This window comes from Sycon ciliatum, chromosome 9 (assembly GCF_964019385.1).
Source record: "Sycon ciliatum chromosome 9, ocSycCili1.1, whole genome shotgun sequence".
In the NCBI taxonomy this organism is placed as follows: domain Eukaryota; kingdom Metazoa; phylum Porifera; class Calcarea; order Leucosolenida; family Sycettidae; genus Sycon; species Sycon ciliatum.
Window position 1 is genome coordinate 11,568,815 of NC_088651.1, and position 18,317 is coordinate 11,587,131.

At 47.2% G+C, this 18,317-nt stretch overlaps 1 protein-coding gene across 1 annotated transcript in view; it reads left to right on the plus strand.

Moving 5' to 3' along the window:
* Positions 1-18,317, plus strand: part of LOC135824255 (uncharacterized) — a 371,974-nt gene that overhangs the window by 272,979 nt on the left and 80,678 nt on the right. The window contains exons 11-12 of the mRNA XM_065336986.1: positions 1,150-1,233; positions 16,216-16,287. Coding sequence (XP_065193058.1) covers positions 1,150-1,233; positions 16,216-16,287 — 156 coding nt within the window. The remainder of the gene's footprint in view (positions 1-1,149; positions 1,234-16,215; positions 16,288-18,317) is intronic.

Here is an 18,317-nt window from a genome sequence, read left to right on the forward strand (position 1 = left end):
CAAACAAACACCAAATTAAAGCTGTGTGGACCCTGGCTAGCGCCAGACGTTACTGAAGTAACGTCTTCTGCATAGCTACGGGAATTAAAGCTGTGTGGACCCTGGCTAGCGCTAGACGTTACTGAAGTAACGTCTTCTGCATAGCTACGGGAATAATAACGTTGTCCTGGACCCAGATGGGTACATCATGGACGTGGATTTCCACAGAATCAGGCACCAGTTGAGTGACGCCCACTTCCACTGACATGAGATGGAAACCGTTTTGGCAAAGTCATGTCAGAGTGTCGCGGGAATGAAACGTGGCCTTGCAGCTAATGCAACTGATCAGCTGCACGGATATCAGCTCGGAGAAGCCATGTTCAACCAGGGCTTCAGCAACTTTGAGGGTTTTCGTGTGCAGTGGTACGTAGAAAGTCCCCGTGTTCCTCTTAACAGCTTTCGGAGAGACCGAATTCCAATCGCGATTTTCACCGGACGTGGGCATTTTGGAACGCCCTAGCTAACTACTTTCTAATTTTAAAGTATTATCATGATTATTGTAGAAAGGAAAAGGACATAAGGATACGAGTTAAGAGTAACTCTCCATCACTGTAACTGGATACTATATACAGTCAGAAAGTGCAATACTAGGCACACAACTGACAAGAGTACTGAGACATTTGACGTCCTGACACCTCGCTTCAACACATCTCCGTAGCGCTAACCGACAGCCTTCCAACTAGGAAGGTTCAAGGTTATGGAAAGACCAAAGAGGGGAAGGCAAGCGCAACGAAAACGAGCAAAAGCTACAGTCCCAACGGAACAAGGAATGTCGATTGTTACTGGACGATGACGAGACCAGTACGATATTTGACAAAGCGGTCTAACTACAATTCGAATTCAATTCTTTGGTCTTTCCATAACCTTGAACCTTCCAAGTTGGAAGGCTGTCGGTTAGCGCTACGGGATACGCGAAATGTACGCTATATGCTATACGCTAAACACTATACGCTTTACGCTCTGAAGTCACCAGCGTGCCAAGAGTTACTAGAGTTTCATGCCTAATGAAGCAATCATTAGGAGACAATATTTTTTTTTGCGATCCCCTCGCCTTAGAAACGAGCACTGCGATCTGTTGTTATGGTTCTGTTTGATCTTGTGTGCATTTAGAAACCTGGAAGGGAATCAGATCAGCTTGATACAAAACAGGGCTTTCTCGGAATTAAATGGCGGCAGTCAACACCTCAAATATTTGTAAGCATTTATAACAGATTTTCCAACGATACTGTATGGGTCACACATGGAAGGAGTGACCGCAAACCTGAACATTTATTCTGGCGAAGGTTTTTTTTTATAGATTCAAGCTGCTGCCCCTTTTCTCCAATCCACTGGCTTACCAGCGCACTGACTCTCTTGGTGGAGTATGCACTCACAGCTCCGAAAGAAATTTATTCTCATTTCACTCCACCCTTAATGGATTTTCATCATCCTGGGCTCGTTGGAAAGATCAGGACCAAGCAAATCCATCCTGGCAGCTCTCAGCTCCATAGACACGTCAGGGCCACTTCCACCTCCTCTCCAAACTACTCCACCGTGCCTCAGAACGGCACCACAACTCAATTTGACATTCTTGTTCGGTTTCTTGCCCAAATTCAACTGATTTTCATGATTGAAACGGCGCTGCAAAGCTGAGATCCAAGCGCTTTATTTGATGTCCATCACGCATGCGCCGTGCCAAAGGAAAATCCCCTGGCACGCTCCAAAAACTGTGAAGTCATGAACAAAAAATATTCGCGTTCGCTCTGGGCCGTGATTTTGTAATAGGTGTATTAATGCTACGACCTGTGCATACTCACTATTCGTATTTCCCGCTCGTTCCCCTTGGCAATGAGACTCACATAGAAGAGCGCATGCTCCAGTGGGTCTCCAGGTCTGTTCTGTTCTAGTCCAGTCTTGTGTGGTCGTTGTCCTGTTCTCCTGCTTCTGTCTACACTCTTGTCGAATACTTTTATAATCCAATCATATAAAACCCCTGCGTTCCGGTGTGAGGGGACTTCATTACCCGGGAGAAGCTAACACTGGTGGCAGCGGAAAACGTCCACCACTACATCGCTGGCGGAGTGTGTACGCCTTCGGAGATCGCCTACTATGAAGAACCACGCAGGCCCACGCAAGTGAACTTTCATATCCTCATCCACTTTCTTCGTCGATATTTTCCTTTCTGAATTGTGTTTCTTTCTGCTCGTCGTTTTCTTGTTGAATGCATTGTTTACAGTCCATAGGTCACGCATTGGCGCCAACCTGTCTGGCCAAAAAAATTTTCAGAACATTTTCTGTGTCCGTGTTTTGTGCATGATTGCATACTGACTGCTGTCTGTTGTTAGGATAACTGCTAGCTGGGCAGTAGAGTCTACACTGTGTCTGTAGAGTAGTTGCCTATTTGGAATTGTCTCTGCCAAATTTAGTTGTTTGCCGCTACGCACGATAGGTTACGTAATAGATTTAGATCGATACGAGTTGTTACATAGTTGATTTCGGGAAATTTTGCAGAGATTATTTTTTTTCGAAAATTCAAAAAAAGTTCTGTTCCGTTCTAGTCTAGTCTTAACCCTTTGGGCTTTCACTTGCCACAGCTAAAAATCCGGTATTTGAGTGAGCCGCGGAACATCCGCCATAACTTTAGAACCATTGATATTTGTAAGTACAAACCTATATTTTTTCTGAAAGGTATGACAATACCGAAGTCAAAAACACTCACATCAAGTCCAGCAATATCTGAAAAGTTGCACATTTGGTTGTTAGAAGTCAAGAGTTCGACAAAATATACGATAAATTTCTGACTGTCCACTTTGAGCTGTATTTTCGAACAGCCAAACACATACTCACCTGATTTATACTGCAATGTGCCTCTGGTGGTACTGAGAGAAGCAGTCACGAGCAGAGACATGCAGAAACCGGTCGCAGGCTGCACAGTAGGTGACGCATCGCCGCTTAGCTTTTTCCAACTTGTAGCAGTTGACACTAGTCTAGTGGTCGTTGTCCTGTTCTCCTTCTGTCTACACTCTTGTCGAATACTTCTATAATCCAATCATATAAAACCCCTGTGTTCCGGTGTAAGGGGATTTCATTAGCCGGTAGCAGCTAACAATTTCCGTGTTCATTCTTATCCTATCGCAAAGAACTTTATATCCACCGAAAGATGAGGTCAAGACCTTTCCAACGATGTCGCGATTCGTTTATGTTTGACGGAGTTACGAAAGTTTGTACACTCAGGGGCATCACAGGGCGGATGGAAGTGATACGACCGGGGGTGGGGCGGGTGTCCCGCGGAGAAAAAAATTATTCTTTTTCGGCCAACAGGGCACGTTTTAGCACTCTACACTACAGCCACAAATGAGGGTTCCCCTAGCACGTATTAGACCACCCCATTCCAGCTCAAAAAAACTATTCTCATGGATTTTGTTGGTATTGTCTGTACATCATAATCATACATAGGTGGCCAAGACGAAAAGGAAGCCATTGCCCTCAAAAAATCACAAAATCCGAAGTACAGTTCTAGCGCCAACAGCTGTGCAAAACGTATGTCATGTCCTGCGAAAGTGCGCCACGCCGCATGCACTAGTCTATGTACATGATGTACACGGCCGGCCCGCGGACAGTCGCGAAGAATGTCCGCGGACGTCCTGACACCTAGCTTCAACACATCTCCGTAGCGCTAACCGACAGCCTTCCAACTTGGAAGGTTTAAGGTTATGGAAAGACCAAAGAGGGGAAGGCAAACTCAACGAAAATGAGCACAAGCTACAGTCCCAATGGAACAAAGAATGTCGATTATTACTGGACTATGACGAGACCAGTAGGATATTTGAGCGGTCTAACTACAATTCGAAGCAGCAAAGCAGCACACCAGCCAACTTGGGTGGGTCATAAAAATCAAATATATAAAATAATTATCATAAATATCATAAAATGAGCCTGGATCAGCAAAAACCATCACATGTGCAACATGTTCAAAACATATTTTGGTGCTCCAAATTGATCCACAACTACTGATAACCAGTCTCAAGAAATTTTAGATCAATCACAGCACCGTAAGTGACAAAAAAATGCAGTACACAACATCTCTGTACAAATGTTGGAAGTGGCATTTCTGAGTAAGATGCTAGTATTTTTTTGATTGTTTGAAGTTTTATTTTACATCGCAAACCAAACGGGCATTGATGCTCAATATTATGATGGCGATAGAATAAAAAGTGTGGCTCGATAAAGCTGCACTTGAGAAAATGAGAAAGCGGGGAATAGGACGTATTTGTACCGGTAATTACAAGTCAAGTTCGAACGATGTAACAATCAGGGAGAAATAGGAAGATGAGGACCCATGCCAGAGGGAGGTGCTATTCAGCCATATTAACCCTAGAAAAACACTTTCAGCAATCTTTTAAACGGGGTTGGACAACGAGTGGACTTGAGTTCCTGTGGCAGGGTGTTCCAAAGCTTCACGGCGGAAACCAATGGTCGGCTGTCGCCTGATGTTTGCCGAGTTAGCGGAACAACGTATTTGCAATTGTCATTGCCACGGGTGTTACTGGGAGGTTGGAGGGCTACTCTATCTTTCAGAAGAGCTCTGATGCTGCTGGTGTGGACAAGGTGCATAAGGAAACAGAGTTTGCATTTGGCACATTCAATTACAGGGGTCAGGGAAAAGCAAGTGTATATAGGGGTGGTATGGAACGGGAAGGGCAGATCGGCTGCGCAGCGAACACATCGCTTGTCGAGGACAGTGAGCTGGTGCCGCTGCTGAGCCGTATGTGCAGAGAAGAACGCGTTCGATCCATAAAGCATGTCAGGAAGTATAAGGGCAGAATAGAAGAGGAGTGACTGGCGTTCAGATAGCGAAGGGCGGATGGTTATCAGGGTGGTTAGCTTCTGGGAAGTTTTACGTACTATGCTGGAGACCTGCGCGTCCCACCGAAGACAGGAATCGATCTGTAGGCCCAGAAAGCGAGCAGTGGTGGTCTCGGTGAGAGGCGTCCTGTTGCAGTTAACGTTGAGTTCCAGGGTACTACGGCGTGATGCCTCAATGGCTAAGACCTGCATCTTGTCAGGGTTTAAAACCAGGCCCTTCCCGTGTAGGTAGTCAGCCAAGTTTGACACAGCAACTGATAAGACTTGATTTAGGGTTGCTACGGATTTGCTTGCGGTGTCGAGAAGGATGTCATCCGCAAACAGCTGGGAGTGTGCTGGGCTGGTGACGCTATGGACGTCCATGGTATATAGTGAAAACAGCAAAGGACCCAGTACACTACCCTGAGGGACTCCACACTCGCATGTAGTTAGGCCCGAGCACCTTATAACCCTGCTGTCATCATCACCAATATTCTGATTCTCATGCACATATCCCAGAACCTGCTATCCTTCGCAGTCCCCATCACCAAGAGCACTGTGCTCTTCTATCTCCCAGCTCTCTCTCTCTCTCTCTCTCTCTCTCTCTCTCTCTCTCTCTCTCTCTCTCTCTCTCTCTCTCTCTCTCTCTCTCTCTCTCGCCCTCGCTCTATCGCTCTCTCTCTCTCTCTCTCTCTCTCTCCTCTCTCTCTCTCTCTCTCTCTCTCTCTCTCTCTCTCTCTCTCTCTCTCTCTCTCTCTCTCTCTCTCTCTCTCTCTCTCTCTCTCTCTCTCTCTCTCTCTCTCTCTTTCTTTCTTCTCTTCTTCTTCCCCCATCTCCCGATAATTATTAGCCCCCGTTTTCTTTCGACGCGTTTGCTGTGCAGTGAAGCCGAGACCCTAGGTCGGTGGAGCACATCAGACCCCGTCACCACGTCCACGATTCATGCCTGCGATGCTGCACCGCTGCTTTGCATGTCATGATTGGAAGCTGTGGCCTTAGTAAAAAAAAAAAAAAAAAAAAAAAACTGCCCACTCGCTAGAACTACTCTCTGTCGACTATGCGTGAAGTAGCTCGCAAACGAACGCAATGCAGTCGAAGATACACCCAAAGCAAACAAATCTTGGATCATGAGCTGGTGCCGTACTTTATCGAATGCCTTGCTCATGTCCACTAGTACTGCGCCAGCATGTAGCTGGTGGTCTGCTGACGACAGATAGCGGTCCATGGCCAAGGTCAAGGCATCTTCCGTGGAGTGTTGTGGCCGGTACGCAAACTGATTGGCGGGCAAAAGTGAATAGGTTTGTAAGAAGTCACACAGGCGTTTGTGGACTGTCTTCTCCAAGATCTTCGATGCTATTGGCAGCAAAGATATGGGACGGTAATTATTATTTATTATTATTATTTCACCGTCCAATGGCAGAAGCCAATGCAAAGGAGGGGGCGTTAGCCAGCCATGGCAAGAGAAGAAAAAAAAAGAAAAAAGAAAGAATGAAGGAAAGAAGATGATAATCGGAAGAAAATAATGCATCAGCGGGGTGAAATGTATCACTATGTTGACCATGGTGGAGAGCGGCGAAATAAGCTAGCAAAAGAGGCGAGCGAGCCTACAACGTGGCATGACATTTAACATGGTCTATGAACTGTCTAATATTGGATATTGTCTTCATTTCCATGGGCAGCTTGAGCCGATACGAGTATGCAGAGAAGATAGGAGATTTGGTAAACATAGTTGACAAAGCTCTGGGAAGTACTATGCCATTGCGAGTGTCCCGTGCGAAAGTAAACCAATTATACTTGGTGAGATGTTCAGGGACAATGTTCAGTTTAATACGATGGACCAGAACGCATGACTGTCTCTGCGACAGGCTAGAGATGGGGCTGGTGGAGGCCAAACTATATAGATCAGTAGAGGGGAAAAGAGTGGGTTTACGAAAAATAATTTTCAACACACGTTTATGATATATTTCTAGTGTCTGTACAGCAGATTTACTAAGCAGGGAATGCCAAGCAGTGGCGCCGTACAGAAAGATAGGAAGGAGGTAGCATTTATAAAAGAGACGAATACATTCGGGAGACAAGTGGGAGCAGGGAGACATCAGGCAACCTACAGATTTGCTAACTTTGTTGCATACAAAATCTACGTGAGAATTCCAGGACAATTGCGAGTCAAATACAACACCCAAATGCCTGTGCGTATCTACAATAGTAATATTAATAGCCGAATCAAGTCCGGGACGGGTAAATGTAGGAGGGTGGTCTATTTGAGGGAGAAAGACTATTTCTGTTTTCAAGATATTGGGTTTCAGATGCCATGACAACATCCATTCATGAACAACATTGATTCCAGTCTGAAGCTTCGTACACAGGTTTGCAATGTCAGCGTCAAACTGAATGAGGGCTGTGTCATCAGCAAATAGTGACAAACCATCTATACAGTCAGGTAGATCGTTTATATACAACAAGAATAGTAGAGGCCCCAGTATAGATCCCTGGGGGACTCCCGACTTCACAGGCAGTGGGTCTGAGAGTACCCCTTCGACTGACACTGATTGCGTTCTATCTGTTAGGTAGTCCGTAATCCACGCCAGAGACGCTCCGGAAACATTGTACATCACAGATAATTTAGCTAGGAGTCCACGGAACCATACCGTGTCAAACGCCTTGGCTAGGTCGAAAAAACACATGCCAACATGTTGGTGGTCATGACGAAGGGCCACAATGTCCTGCACAAGGCGTGTCAGCTGCATGGTGGTTGAGTCTCCTCGTTGAAAACCAGATTGGACTGGGGCAAGGGCCGGCGACACATGAGCATAAAGCTTATCAAAGAATAATCGCTCACATAGTTTCGATACACAGGAAAACAAGGAGATAGGACGGTAATTGCTGGCTTGTGACTTGGAGCCTTTGCTCTTGTAAACCGGAACAACCTTCGCGAGTTTCCATGCTGCTGGAAATTTACCCGTCGAAAAGGACACATTAAAAATGCGGCAGAGGGGGTACGAAATCGACGGGGCAAGTTTCTTCAGGACATCATTCGTAATGGTGTCCAAGCCAGGACTGCGGCGAGACTTTAGTCGGGCGATAGCCTTTCTAACATCCGCAGTTGTGGTGATGACCTGAACAAATGTTGCATGAAGTTGGCTGTGGGCACGAAGAGCTGGAAGTGATAACGACGGATCATCCGGCAAAGCAACGGAGGCGAACTGCTGGTTGAGGACTGTAGCCTTGTCGAAACTGCCAGAAACTGGATGACCGCCTTCAATTGCGTAGATGCGTTCTTGTCACCAGACTTAAATAGGGGCCGAACATTTGCAATCTTCAGGGAGACTGGCACAATGCCAGACGAAAGGGATGTATTAATTAATATGGAGAGCGACGGAGCGAAGGCTGCTGCACAATGCTTCAGGATGAATGCCGGAATACTGTCGCTGCCCTCAGCTTTACGAGCATCGAGTCTCACGAGAAAGGTGAATACCTCCTCAACACTAGTGGCCTGGAATTCCCGCAAAGGATCCCGTGGTGACAGACCACAATGTAGGGATAGCTGCATAGGTCTACTTGGATCGGAGACTACTCCACTGAATTGCTCACTGAGTACTGCTATACTGACAGAGGGTGGAGTGGAAGTTTTGGTCCGGCCGCTGAGCTCGTTTATTGTCTTCCGAGTGAGGCGTGCATTTGCCTGACTCCGTGTGAGCATATTCTTGTAGTACTGGGCCCTGAGGCGTCGGGACATTCACTTAGCCTCGGCTCGTGCTGACGTGAATACAGTTCGCAGATCCATGTCAGTCGGCGAGGCTCGCCAGCGACGATGTACTGCGTTGCGAAGTAGAATAGCGTTGTGGAGGGCAGGTAATTTCCAAGGAAAGGGCGTGCGGGAGGAAGATTTAGGCCGATACGTTTGGACAGGAGCGTGCTTGTCCAAAACGGAAGCAATCTTGTTAGTCCAAGAATACCACATGGCATCCACAGTCTGAGCGGTTGAAAATTTCTCCAGATCGCAATGATGCAAGTCATGAGCGAATCGGTTCATATCGATCCTTGCTAGGTTACGACCGCACTTTACAGCAGGAGGTTCCACAGTGCACTTGAAAGGTAGGTCAATTACGACCGCAAAGTGGTCGCTGATGGTGCAAGGGAGAACCGTGCAGGAGGTTATCGCTCCATCCACACCTAGGGCGAGATCCAGTGTTGTTCTGCTGCCATGGGGGGGGGGGGGGGGGAGGGGCAGGTAGTGTCCTGCACCTTGTTGCTGATATTGAACTGGTCGCAGAAGCGATGAATATTGTTGAGCTGAGGGGCTTGGCGCCGGCTTACGTCGACATTGAAGTCGCCCGTTAAAATCAGCGGGGACAATGGCATTGACGCCGCTGCTGTGTCAGCTGCGTTGGACAAGTCCTGCCAAAACTGTACTGGCGTGCCTGGAGGTCGATACACTCCTCCTAGGAGAATCCGGTTTCGATGACTTCTGATCTCCAGAAGCAAAAGTTCTATGTTTGTGTGGTCACCCACCACTCGTGCTTGAAAGCGATTGTGGACATAGGCTGCTAGGCCACCTCCATGATTGGGACGATCCCTCCGGAAAAGTGCATGGTTAGGTATGCTGAGCAAGCTGTCTGCGGTAGAGCTAGATAGAAAGGTTTCCGCCAGTATCATGATGTCAATGTTTTGAGATAGTATGAAATCCTCAACTTCATGCTTTTTATTAAGAAGGTGGCACACATTGAGGAACCCTACTCTAAGATTAAGACTAAGGCCGCTGTTGCTGTTCGATAAAGGGGCTTAATTATAGGGGGTGTGGTCTAGGATGGAATGGGATTGCATAAGGGTTTAGTGGGGTGTCGGCATTCATGATGTGGCTGAAGCTGAAGCTATCTTATCCAAGGCGAATCTCCACTCTCGTGCACGCACCTCTGCTGGCCAGAAGTCTTCCTGCAGGGCTTTGTCGATTTGATCTGCTGGGATCACAACATGTGCGTACACCAGTCCGAAGTACCGGGATTCTGACACACTGCACTTCATGCTGGCAGGTCATTTTTCTCGCACCAACCTACTATGGAATCAGCACTACATCCCATGTGGACATTGCCAAGGTGAATTGCGCGGCATTTTATCTGAGGGGCTCCACGAAAACTTGCAGGAGGTTTAGGTTTGTGCTGATAATACGAGGTGACAGTGGACTGGCCTGGCTTGTGTGCTACGTCACGGCTGGCAGGGGTAGTACTATTTGCCAACGTACGTGCAGGGTTTCACGGTTTTCACCGTTCAACATCCTCCCACTCAGGTTCGACCGGTACGGGAGCACATGTTGGTTCGCGTGGTGTACTTGTGTCAGTTGTAACCCCTGAGCTGCAAACATTTGAATACGAGTTGCGTGTAGCAGGCCCTGAGTCAGATGTGCGTGGGTTGATCACTAATAGAGAGGTTTCGACCCGCGTCATTTGTGCTCTTACGTGAACGTCAATTTTTTGCGTCGACGCGAGCTCAGAAAGAGCTTTCGTTTCACGTTGCTTGTAAAGCACGTCGTGTCGCTGACGACAGGAGCGAAAACTGGGAGCGAAAACTTCAAAAAGTGAAAAAAGTGATTTTTGGTGAGGCCGAAGTCGCACAAATATTATTTATAGCTAGTTTAGGCAAAATCGACAAATCGAGTCAATAATCCCAACCTGATAGCAAGGCTAAATTTGCAAAAACTCGCGTTCACGTCGAACGTGAGTTGACCTCAACTCACGTCATGAACGGGAGTTTCGACGCCAAAATTTGCCACACCGACGTGAAATTTCACGGTGTAGTGCAGAACAACGTGAAGCGAAACCTCTCTAATGTGGCCGTGGAGGACGTGGACTGGCCTGTTTGGGTACATGTACTCGTACGCAATTTCTGAACTTCCTCCCTGAGTGCCGCCACTTCGATTCTCAGGGAATTGTTGTCAACAACAGCTTCTTTCATGGCAGCCAATTCCTTGATCAAACTACTCATGATCCCCATGAAAGATTCGCCACCGGAACATCTATGGTCTTGATACACGCATGAGCACTTACGGTTAGCAGGCAAGTTAGACGAGGCCACATCAATTTGGCATCCAGAAGAGCCGTTTTCGCCAAATAAAGGCGTGACGTCTACAGAACCGTCCATACCAGTGCTCGGAGAACCACTTTGGGCAACCGGGGTTGTACTAGAGCTATCTTCTCCGCTTTCTTTAGACCTGGTTGACATGGGCATGGCGAACCCGTATAAACAAGAAAAAAATCAGCCAAAGTTGGAGCTAGAAAATTTGAATCCTACTCCTACACGTACAGTAACTTTGTAAGTATGAGCAGCGTTGGTATCACGGTGTCTCATCCTGCTGTTAGGCATTGCCATCACTCAGCCGGCTGACAAGGAGGAATTTTATAGTCCTTGGGGGTGTACTCAGACACTGGCTTGTCCAAGTAAATCATTGGCTTATGGCCAAGTTCCATGGGCTGATATCGCATCCACAACAGGCTCTGTACTGATGCTCTCCAAGCCCTTCACTTCCATGAAAACATATCTGCACACACGGAGTACAATCACATTAGCCCCATCCCTCACACAAACAAGTCAACAAAGAGGCATCTTTGGATTGAGGAGTGCTGGTTTCGAAACAACTGGTTTGAAGCTCAAAGTAGAGCTGGTGTTAGCTCAGAGCAGAGCTGGTGTTAGCTCAGAGCAGAGCTGGTGTTAGCTCAGAGCAGAGCTGCTGTTAGCTCAAAGTAGAGCTGCTGTTAGCTCAAAGTAGAGCTGCGATTAGCTCAAAGTAGAGCTGCGATTAGCTCAAAGTAGAGCTGCTGTTAGCTCAAAGTAGAGCTGCTGTTAGCTCAAAGTAGAGCTGCTGTTAGCTCAAGGTAGAGCTGCTGTTAGCTCAAAGTAGAGCTGCTGTTAGCTCAAAGTAGAGCTGCTGTTAGCTCAAAGTAGAGCTGCTGTTAGCTCAAAGTAGAGCTGCTGTTAGCTCAAAGTAGAGCCGCGGTTAGCTCAAAGTAGAGCTGCTGTTAGCTCAAAGTAGAGCTGCTGTTAGCTCAACGTAGAGCTGCAATGCTAAATGGATGTAATATAGCGCAAGGCAGAGCCGCAGCAAATAGCTAGATAACACCAGTTGTGAGAGTGGACCCGATTATTAATTAATTAATTAATTAATATTCTTTTATTAATATTCTTTTATTCCACGATGGCGTGACGCCAATAAGGATGATTAATAAGTGCGATAGAACTGGTACTAGCCAGAAACAGCTAGATGGAAATTAACCGGGAGGCAAGAAGCAATGGATCTTGAAAAACAAGCGGGGGCAATAACGTTAGCAGGGGTGATCGAGATAGTTAAGTACACGTTCGAGATATCAGAAACCAGGGGGATGCGCGGAGCAGGAGCAGGTACTGCTCAAAAGAAGACTGGATGCATTGTTTCGGAAAGAATTTCTACGAGGTTGGGTTGTGATGTCGATAGGGAGTGAGTTGTAGAGGGTGAGGGCACTGTTGATGGGGGAATCTCGGTGCCTGTTCGTGTGTGCGTGTCCGATGGAGTAGGTCCTTGTCTGTCGAAGGGTGTATGGTTGGTGTTGACGTTGTGGTGCAAGATGTGGTTGTTGCAGGTGTGGTGGGGAGATTAGTGGGTACGATAATTGTGATGGTGTGAATAAGTTGGATAGGGAGGGATGGTGGGAAAAGAAACACTGCTGAAGCACGATCCGTTGTCTGGAAGAGCACAACAGGGCAAGCAAGATTTGTTTTTTCTTTTCCGCAAAATGGGCTGGTGCCATTTGTGATTACGCAGCAAAACAAAGCGCATGACGTCAGTCTTGAATGCAGTACAAAGCAATGCAGTGCAGTGTGTGCGCTAGTTCGGATTGTTGCTAACAAGTACTAGCACAGCTAGTACACCAGTAGCTGTGACTACTTAGCACACAGGCTCACGAGCATGAGGTACGTACTAGGTGCAGATACATGCAACGGTTACCTGACCCTACAGGAACATATTTTTTTGAATTATTTTGGGGCTGCTGCATGGACAAAATAAATGTTCCAAGTTGCTCAGCGTCCAAGCCAACGAAGCAGATCTTGTCTGGCGCTAGCTCTCGTTGCTCTTCCAGTCGTGAATCGAGACGACTTTGTTCTGCATCGTCCCTGTCGATATTCGCAAGTTTTCCGCAGGGGCTCTTGCAGATTTGGGTGATATTGTACCCATGGAAACTGTTCAGTAGCATGCTCCATGGTTGAAGAGTACAAACATGATACAGGCATCTGCTCATCGAATATGTCGTCCTATCTATAATCTCCTTTTCATGGTTATTATTGCGAAGTCAGTCAAACTGAGTATAGGACACAGCTTCTGTCAACTACGTCAGACGGTGGGTAATATTATGGCTCTTGAATCCAGCAACCACTGGTGAAAACTTGACCATTCCTTTTACGGACATATCCTTTCATAGGAATTAGCCGCGAAACGCAATTAGAATAACAAGAATGATAATACATGTAGGTTGGGAGGAGCATGCGTATGCCTTATACTTAGTTTGTCTTCCCTATGGCAAAAAGTTGAGCAGTTCGAGTACAAGATCATTCCCTACGAGTAATGATTAGTTGTAACTGAGAGATTTAGTTTTATTCTTCGTTCTCTAGTTTCAATCACTCAGTGTACACTAGAGCAAGACTTCATAAAAGTGACGTCATTTGATTTGATCTACAATCGTTGAATAATTTGACACGCATCATCTTTATCAATTGTGTTTGGCAAATTTGGCGCAAGGGACGTCGTCCAACACTGGGAAATGTTTCTCTCACCAAACCATTTGGTTTCCATAGTCATTTGGGTAAATCCCAGCACTCGCAATAGTATCGTCCAAATTGGGTATTTTTATGCGCCCGTGATCCCGTTGTTCCCATATGGGAACATACCTCTAACCCAGCTATCACTGGTCCGAATTCAAAAATATTGTGACACGTGGGTTACCCAACCAAAGTACACTTGTGTGAAAGGTTTCGAGATGATCGGGCAATTCCTTGATGGGTCGGGATGATAAAGGTTAATGCCACTGTTGGTGTTGCTCGCGGTCTGTCACTGGCAAGCTCCACTGCCTCAAGAGCCGACGGAGGAGGATCAGGAGGCAATGGGACAGGGACCGCAAGCAGCACCACCCCAGCCAAAGCCGGCTGGGGCACTGACGAAGGAACCACCGACGGCAGGAGCAAAGGCGGCGACACAAGCCGGCTCGATAAGCCACCACGCCCACCCTCCTCCACCACCGCCACCAGCGGCGGCGGAGCAAGCACAGTCTGTGAGCCCGGATCGGCAAGTTGTGTAGGTAATGGTTGTTTTCTAGGTCGCCCTCGCTTCAGTCTTTGTTGTTGTGCGCAAAGTGGAAGCATGTGACGTGGTGTGTGTTGTTTGATGCGTGCGTTCGGGTGCTGAACAGTCCTACCAACATACCGACTAGCGCATTGTCGGCATTCAAAGTTGTAAAATTAACAAGATGACTAAGGTGAAGGGCTGGTAGGACATCCTTCCGCACCGTAAACGCACGTCGCATTGTCGTAAACAAGACTGGCCGCACAAACTGTACTGTATAGTATGTTCAACGAACAACAGATTTCACTGCACTACTCCTGTCCTCCTGTAGGCAAACATAAATAGACGGGACAACAACCAGGACCAAACAAAGGAGCCTTAGTAGTTTGTTCGACTTTCAACAACTTCTGCAATAAAAAATCAGGGTATCCGTTCTTAACGAAAACTGACCGGAGAAAATCAAGCTCCTCCTGCAGCTTACAGGACGAACAAATACGCTTCGCACAATCTACAAGGTTATAGTTTACCCCTCATGTCTGATTTTCAACCTATCGTTCCGAACTGGTCATTTTCCCTCTGCTTGGAAAACAGCTAATGTTATACCGATCAACAAGAAAGGGTCTCGCCACGAAGCATCAAACTACCGTCCGATATCTCTACTGTCCTGTGTTTCCAAACTCTGTGAGCGCGTTTTCTACGACCGATTGTACTGTCATGTCTCCAGATGCTGGAGATCTAGTCGGGATCTGTTTTTTTCGATCTTGCCAAGGCCTTCGAGACCGTCTGGCATCGGGGGCTTTTGGCCAAGCTTCGTGGATCATTTACTGTAGACGGCAATCCTCTGCTATGGCTGACATCTTACTTAACTGGGTGAACGCAGTACGTCACCGTACATGGGACGTCCTCGGCTGACACAACAGTACTATCCGGAGTTCCCCAGGGTTCCATCCTCGGCCCCCTTCTTTTTATTTTATACGTCAATTAGCTGCCCGCAGCTTTCCCGGGCACATCACTGTTCTCAGACGACGCAACGCTCCTACGGGCATCTCCTAACATCACTGGCCCGATGAGTAACCTAGCTAACGGGATTCAAAGAGTAATTTCCTGGATGTCGTTTTGGCGGGTATCGCCCAATCTGTCTAAAACTAAAATCATGCTCTTTCCTTCCCAGCCCGATGTTCCGTCCCTCCTCCATCCCACTTTCCCCCGGCCTTGGTGTTCATTTTGATTTGCTCCTTTGCCCAGTCCTCTGTGAGCTTCAAAGTGTGTACCCCAAATTGGTCTCTTTTTCTGGAGAAGTCGACATGAGCTGCAGTTTCTTTGTCAGCAATTTGCTGGTGAAGACTCTTCACTACACAGTACTGACACTAGGCGCTGTACTGTGCACTGAGCACTGAAATTCAAGCTCGCGAAGTCCTTTTTTCAGCTTTTCTATGCCTCCCCGCTCTGTAAACCATCCTTGCCACCAGACAGCTGGAAGGAGGCAGAAACTGTGTTCTCCATCGCCCTGAAATGTGAACATCCCGACCTATTTTACGGAGTGGAGCGGAGGTTGCAGCGTTTTCTTGCACTGACGGAAGTGTTCGTCGGTGGCAGCTCCAGTTCAAAAGACTCTAATGTACCGATCGCAACTTCTGTGATGGTTTGTGCTGCCATGTTGTTGGATGCAATGGTCAATGGTTATGGTCGGAGGGTGAATTGGTGGTTCCATGCCGTATGACACAGGCAGAAAACCGAAAAATCAAGTGCAAAGATAAGCGCCAATTTTAACTTGGCTGACCAAGTAGGACTTTCCAAGTTGGAAGGCTGTTGGAATGTGTATCAGTCCAAGATGTGCAAAAGCTGACCTGCAGCTATTTGTTGAAAGTCAGTAGCCTTGGTCAGTTTGGTGCAATACCATCGAATCAGCTGATTGTCAAGTAATTTATGGTGTGGATATTCAAGCGTAACTTGTAGTTTCTTGGTGCTATTTTCCTTTCACACTATTCATTGTTTAGTAGTATGCACTCTTCTGCTGTCCAATTGGATGTTTCCCTCTTTGCTGCCTACAGAAATATGGCTGGAAATTTCATCAGCAGAATTGAGAGCGCTGCCTTCCATGGTCGACCTGCCTTGATCACTCTGTACGTATTCAGTTTGATTCTGTTCTAAGTTGATGAAAACGTTCTAACCCCTTAGTCTATGTATACCAAGGAATTACAAGTTACGCTTTACTGTCCACTAACACCACCAGTTACTAACAAGCAGCTCATGCGATAATATTGACGTTCTCCAACTAACTGGCTAACAAGTCTAGCACATCTTGGATGCGCACTCCAACAGCCTTCCAACTTGGAAGGTTCTAAGTTATAGAAATGACATAAGGAGGGGAAGCATTGAATCGTGGTTTGACCGTATTGTCCACTGGTTTTGCCACTTTCAGCTCGTGCTTATCTTGTTTTCGCTCACCTTCCCCTCCTTATTTTTATTTTCTATAACTTAGAACCTTCCAAGCTGGAAGGCTTTGGCTGTTGGAGTGCGCATCCAAGATGTGCTAGAGCTGTTAGCCAGTTAGTTGTAGAACGTCAGTACCGTCAGTGTCGTGCAATGTTATCGCATGAGCTGATTGTTTAGTAACTGGTGGTGTTAGTGGACAGTATAGCGTAACTTGTAGTTCCTCGGTCTTTCTCCTTTGTATAAATAATAGGGCTGAAACAATTATAACTCAAATATCGATCGTTAAGAGTGCAATCGATAGTTGTTAGTGTTCCAAACGAGTGCTAACAATTCTTTATGCATGTAAATGAGAAAGACGGAGCCCAGATGTTCCGTGCTGTGCATCTACTGCAGCGCAAAAAGCAGTCGCCGATAGTGGTGAATGATGCCAGTGGGAAACTGGTCCTTCGCCCGATGGAGTCAGCTTCAATAATCAGAAATCACTTCTCAGCAGCCTTCGCTGATTCCACCTGCGCACCTCTACACCAAGAGAACAAACCTCTTGGGATACCGATAAGCGAGGTAGAAGTCAGGTCAGCAGCACAACGCCTAAATAACGGCAGAGCGATTGGACCCGACGACCTACCTGCTGAATTTATAAAATATGGCCCAGCACCGCTTCACCGTCACCTTGCCGATCTATACACACGTGCCATCAACTGTGGTGATCCGCTGTCAGTTGGCCATGGAACTCTCGTCCCACTTCAGAAGCCTGGGAAGCCTAAAGGTCCACCATCTAACCTGAGGCCCATTGTGCTTCTCACTGCACTTCGGAAAGTGCTGTCCATCATTGCCCTAAATCGCATCAGGCATGCAGTCAACACGTTCCTGTCTCCGAACCAGAGTGGCTTCCGCAGTGGTAGGAGTACGGCTGATGTTGTTTGGTCCTACAGATGGATCGCGGCACGGTGCCAGCGAGTGAAGGAATCATTTGGCGTGCTCGGCATAGACATGTCAAAAGCGTTCGACACAATATCCAGGCACCGTTTGCTCACAATATTAGCTAGCTTCCTTGAGAATGATGAGCTCACCATTATCTCCTACCTACTCAGGAACACGTCCCTTGAGGTCCGGTTACCTGGAGTGAAGAGCGAGCAGTTCCAGACCACCCGAGGCACACCACAGGGTGACTCACTATCACCTGTCCTATTCGTTATCTACCTGGAGGCAGCGCTTCGGGAGGTGAGACAGATTATCTGCGCAAGACCCGACCTAGATGTCAGGCTCGGCTTGCCAACTGATACAGAGTACGCCGACGATGTCGACTTCCTATCGTCTGACTGCAAACGTATTCAAGAGCTCCTGCCCGACATTGCAAAGTGCCTCAAAGCCTGGGACCTCAACATCAATGAATCTAAAACAGAACTCACAAACATCACACGGCTGAACGACAGAGTGTGCGAGGAATGGCGCCTCACTAGGAAGCTGGGCTCCCTTATTGGTGACCACGAGGATGCTGCGCGGAGAATGCAACTCGCCACAGCTGCCCTGCACCGGCTCTGGGCATTATGGATACGAGGTTCCATTGTAAACGAATCGCTGAGAGTACGGCTATACAAGGCATTCGTCTTACCGGTCCTGTGCTACAACAACGGGACTTGGGGCCTCACTGGCACTGCTATGCATAGAGTTGATGCGTTCCACAGACAACAACTGCGGAAAGTTATTGGCATACGGT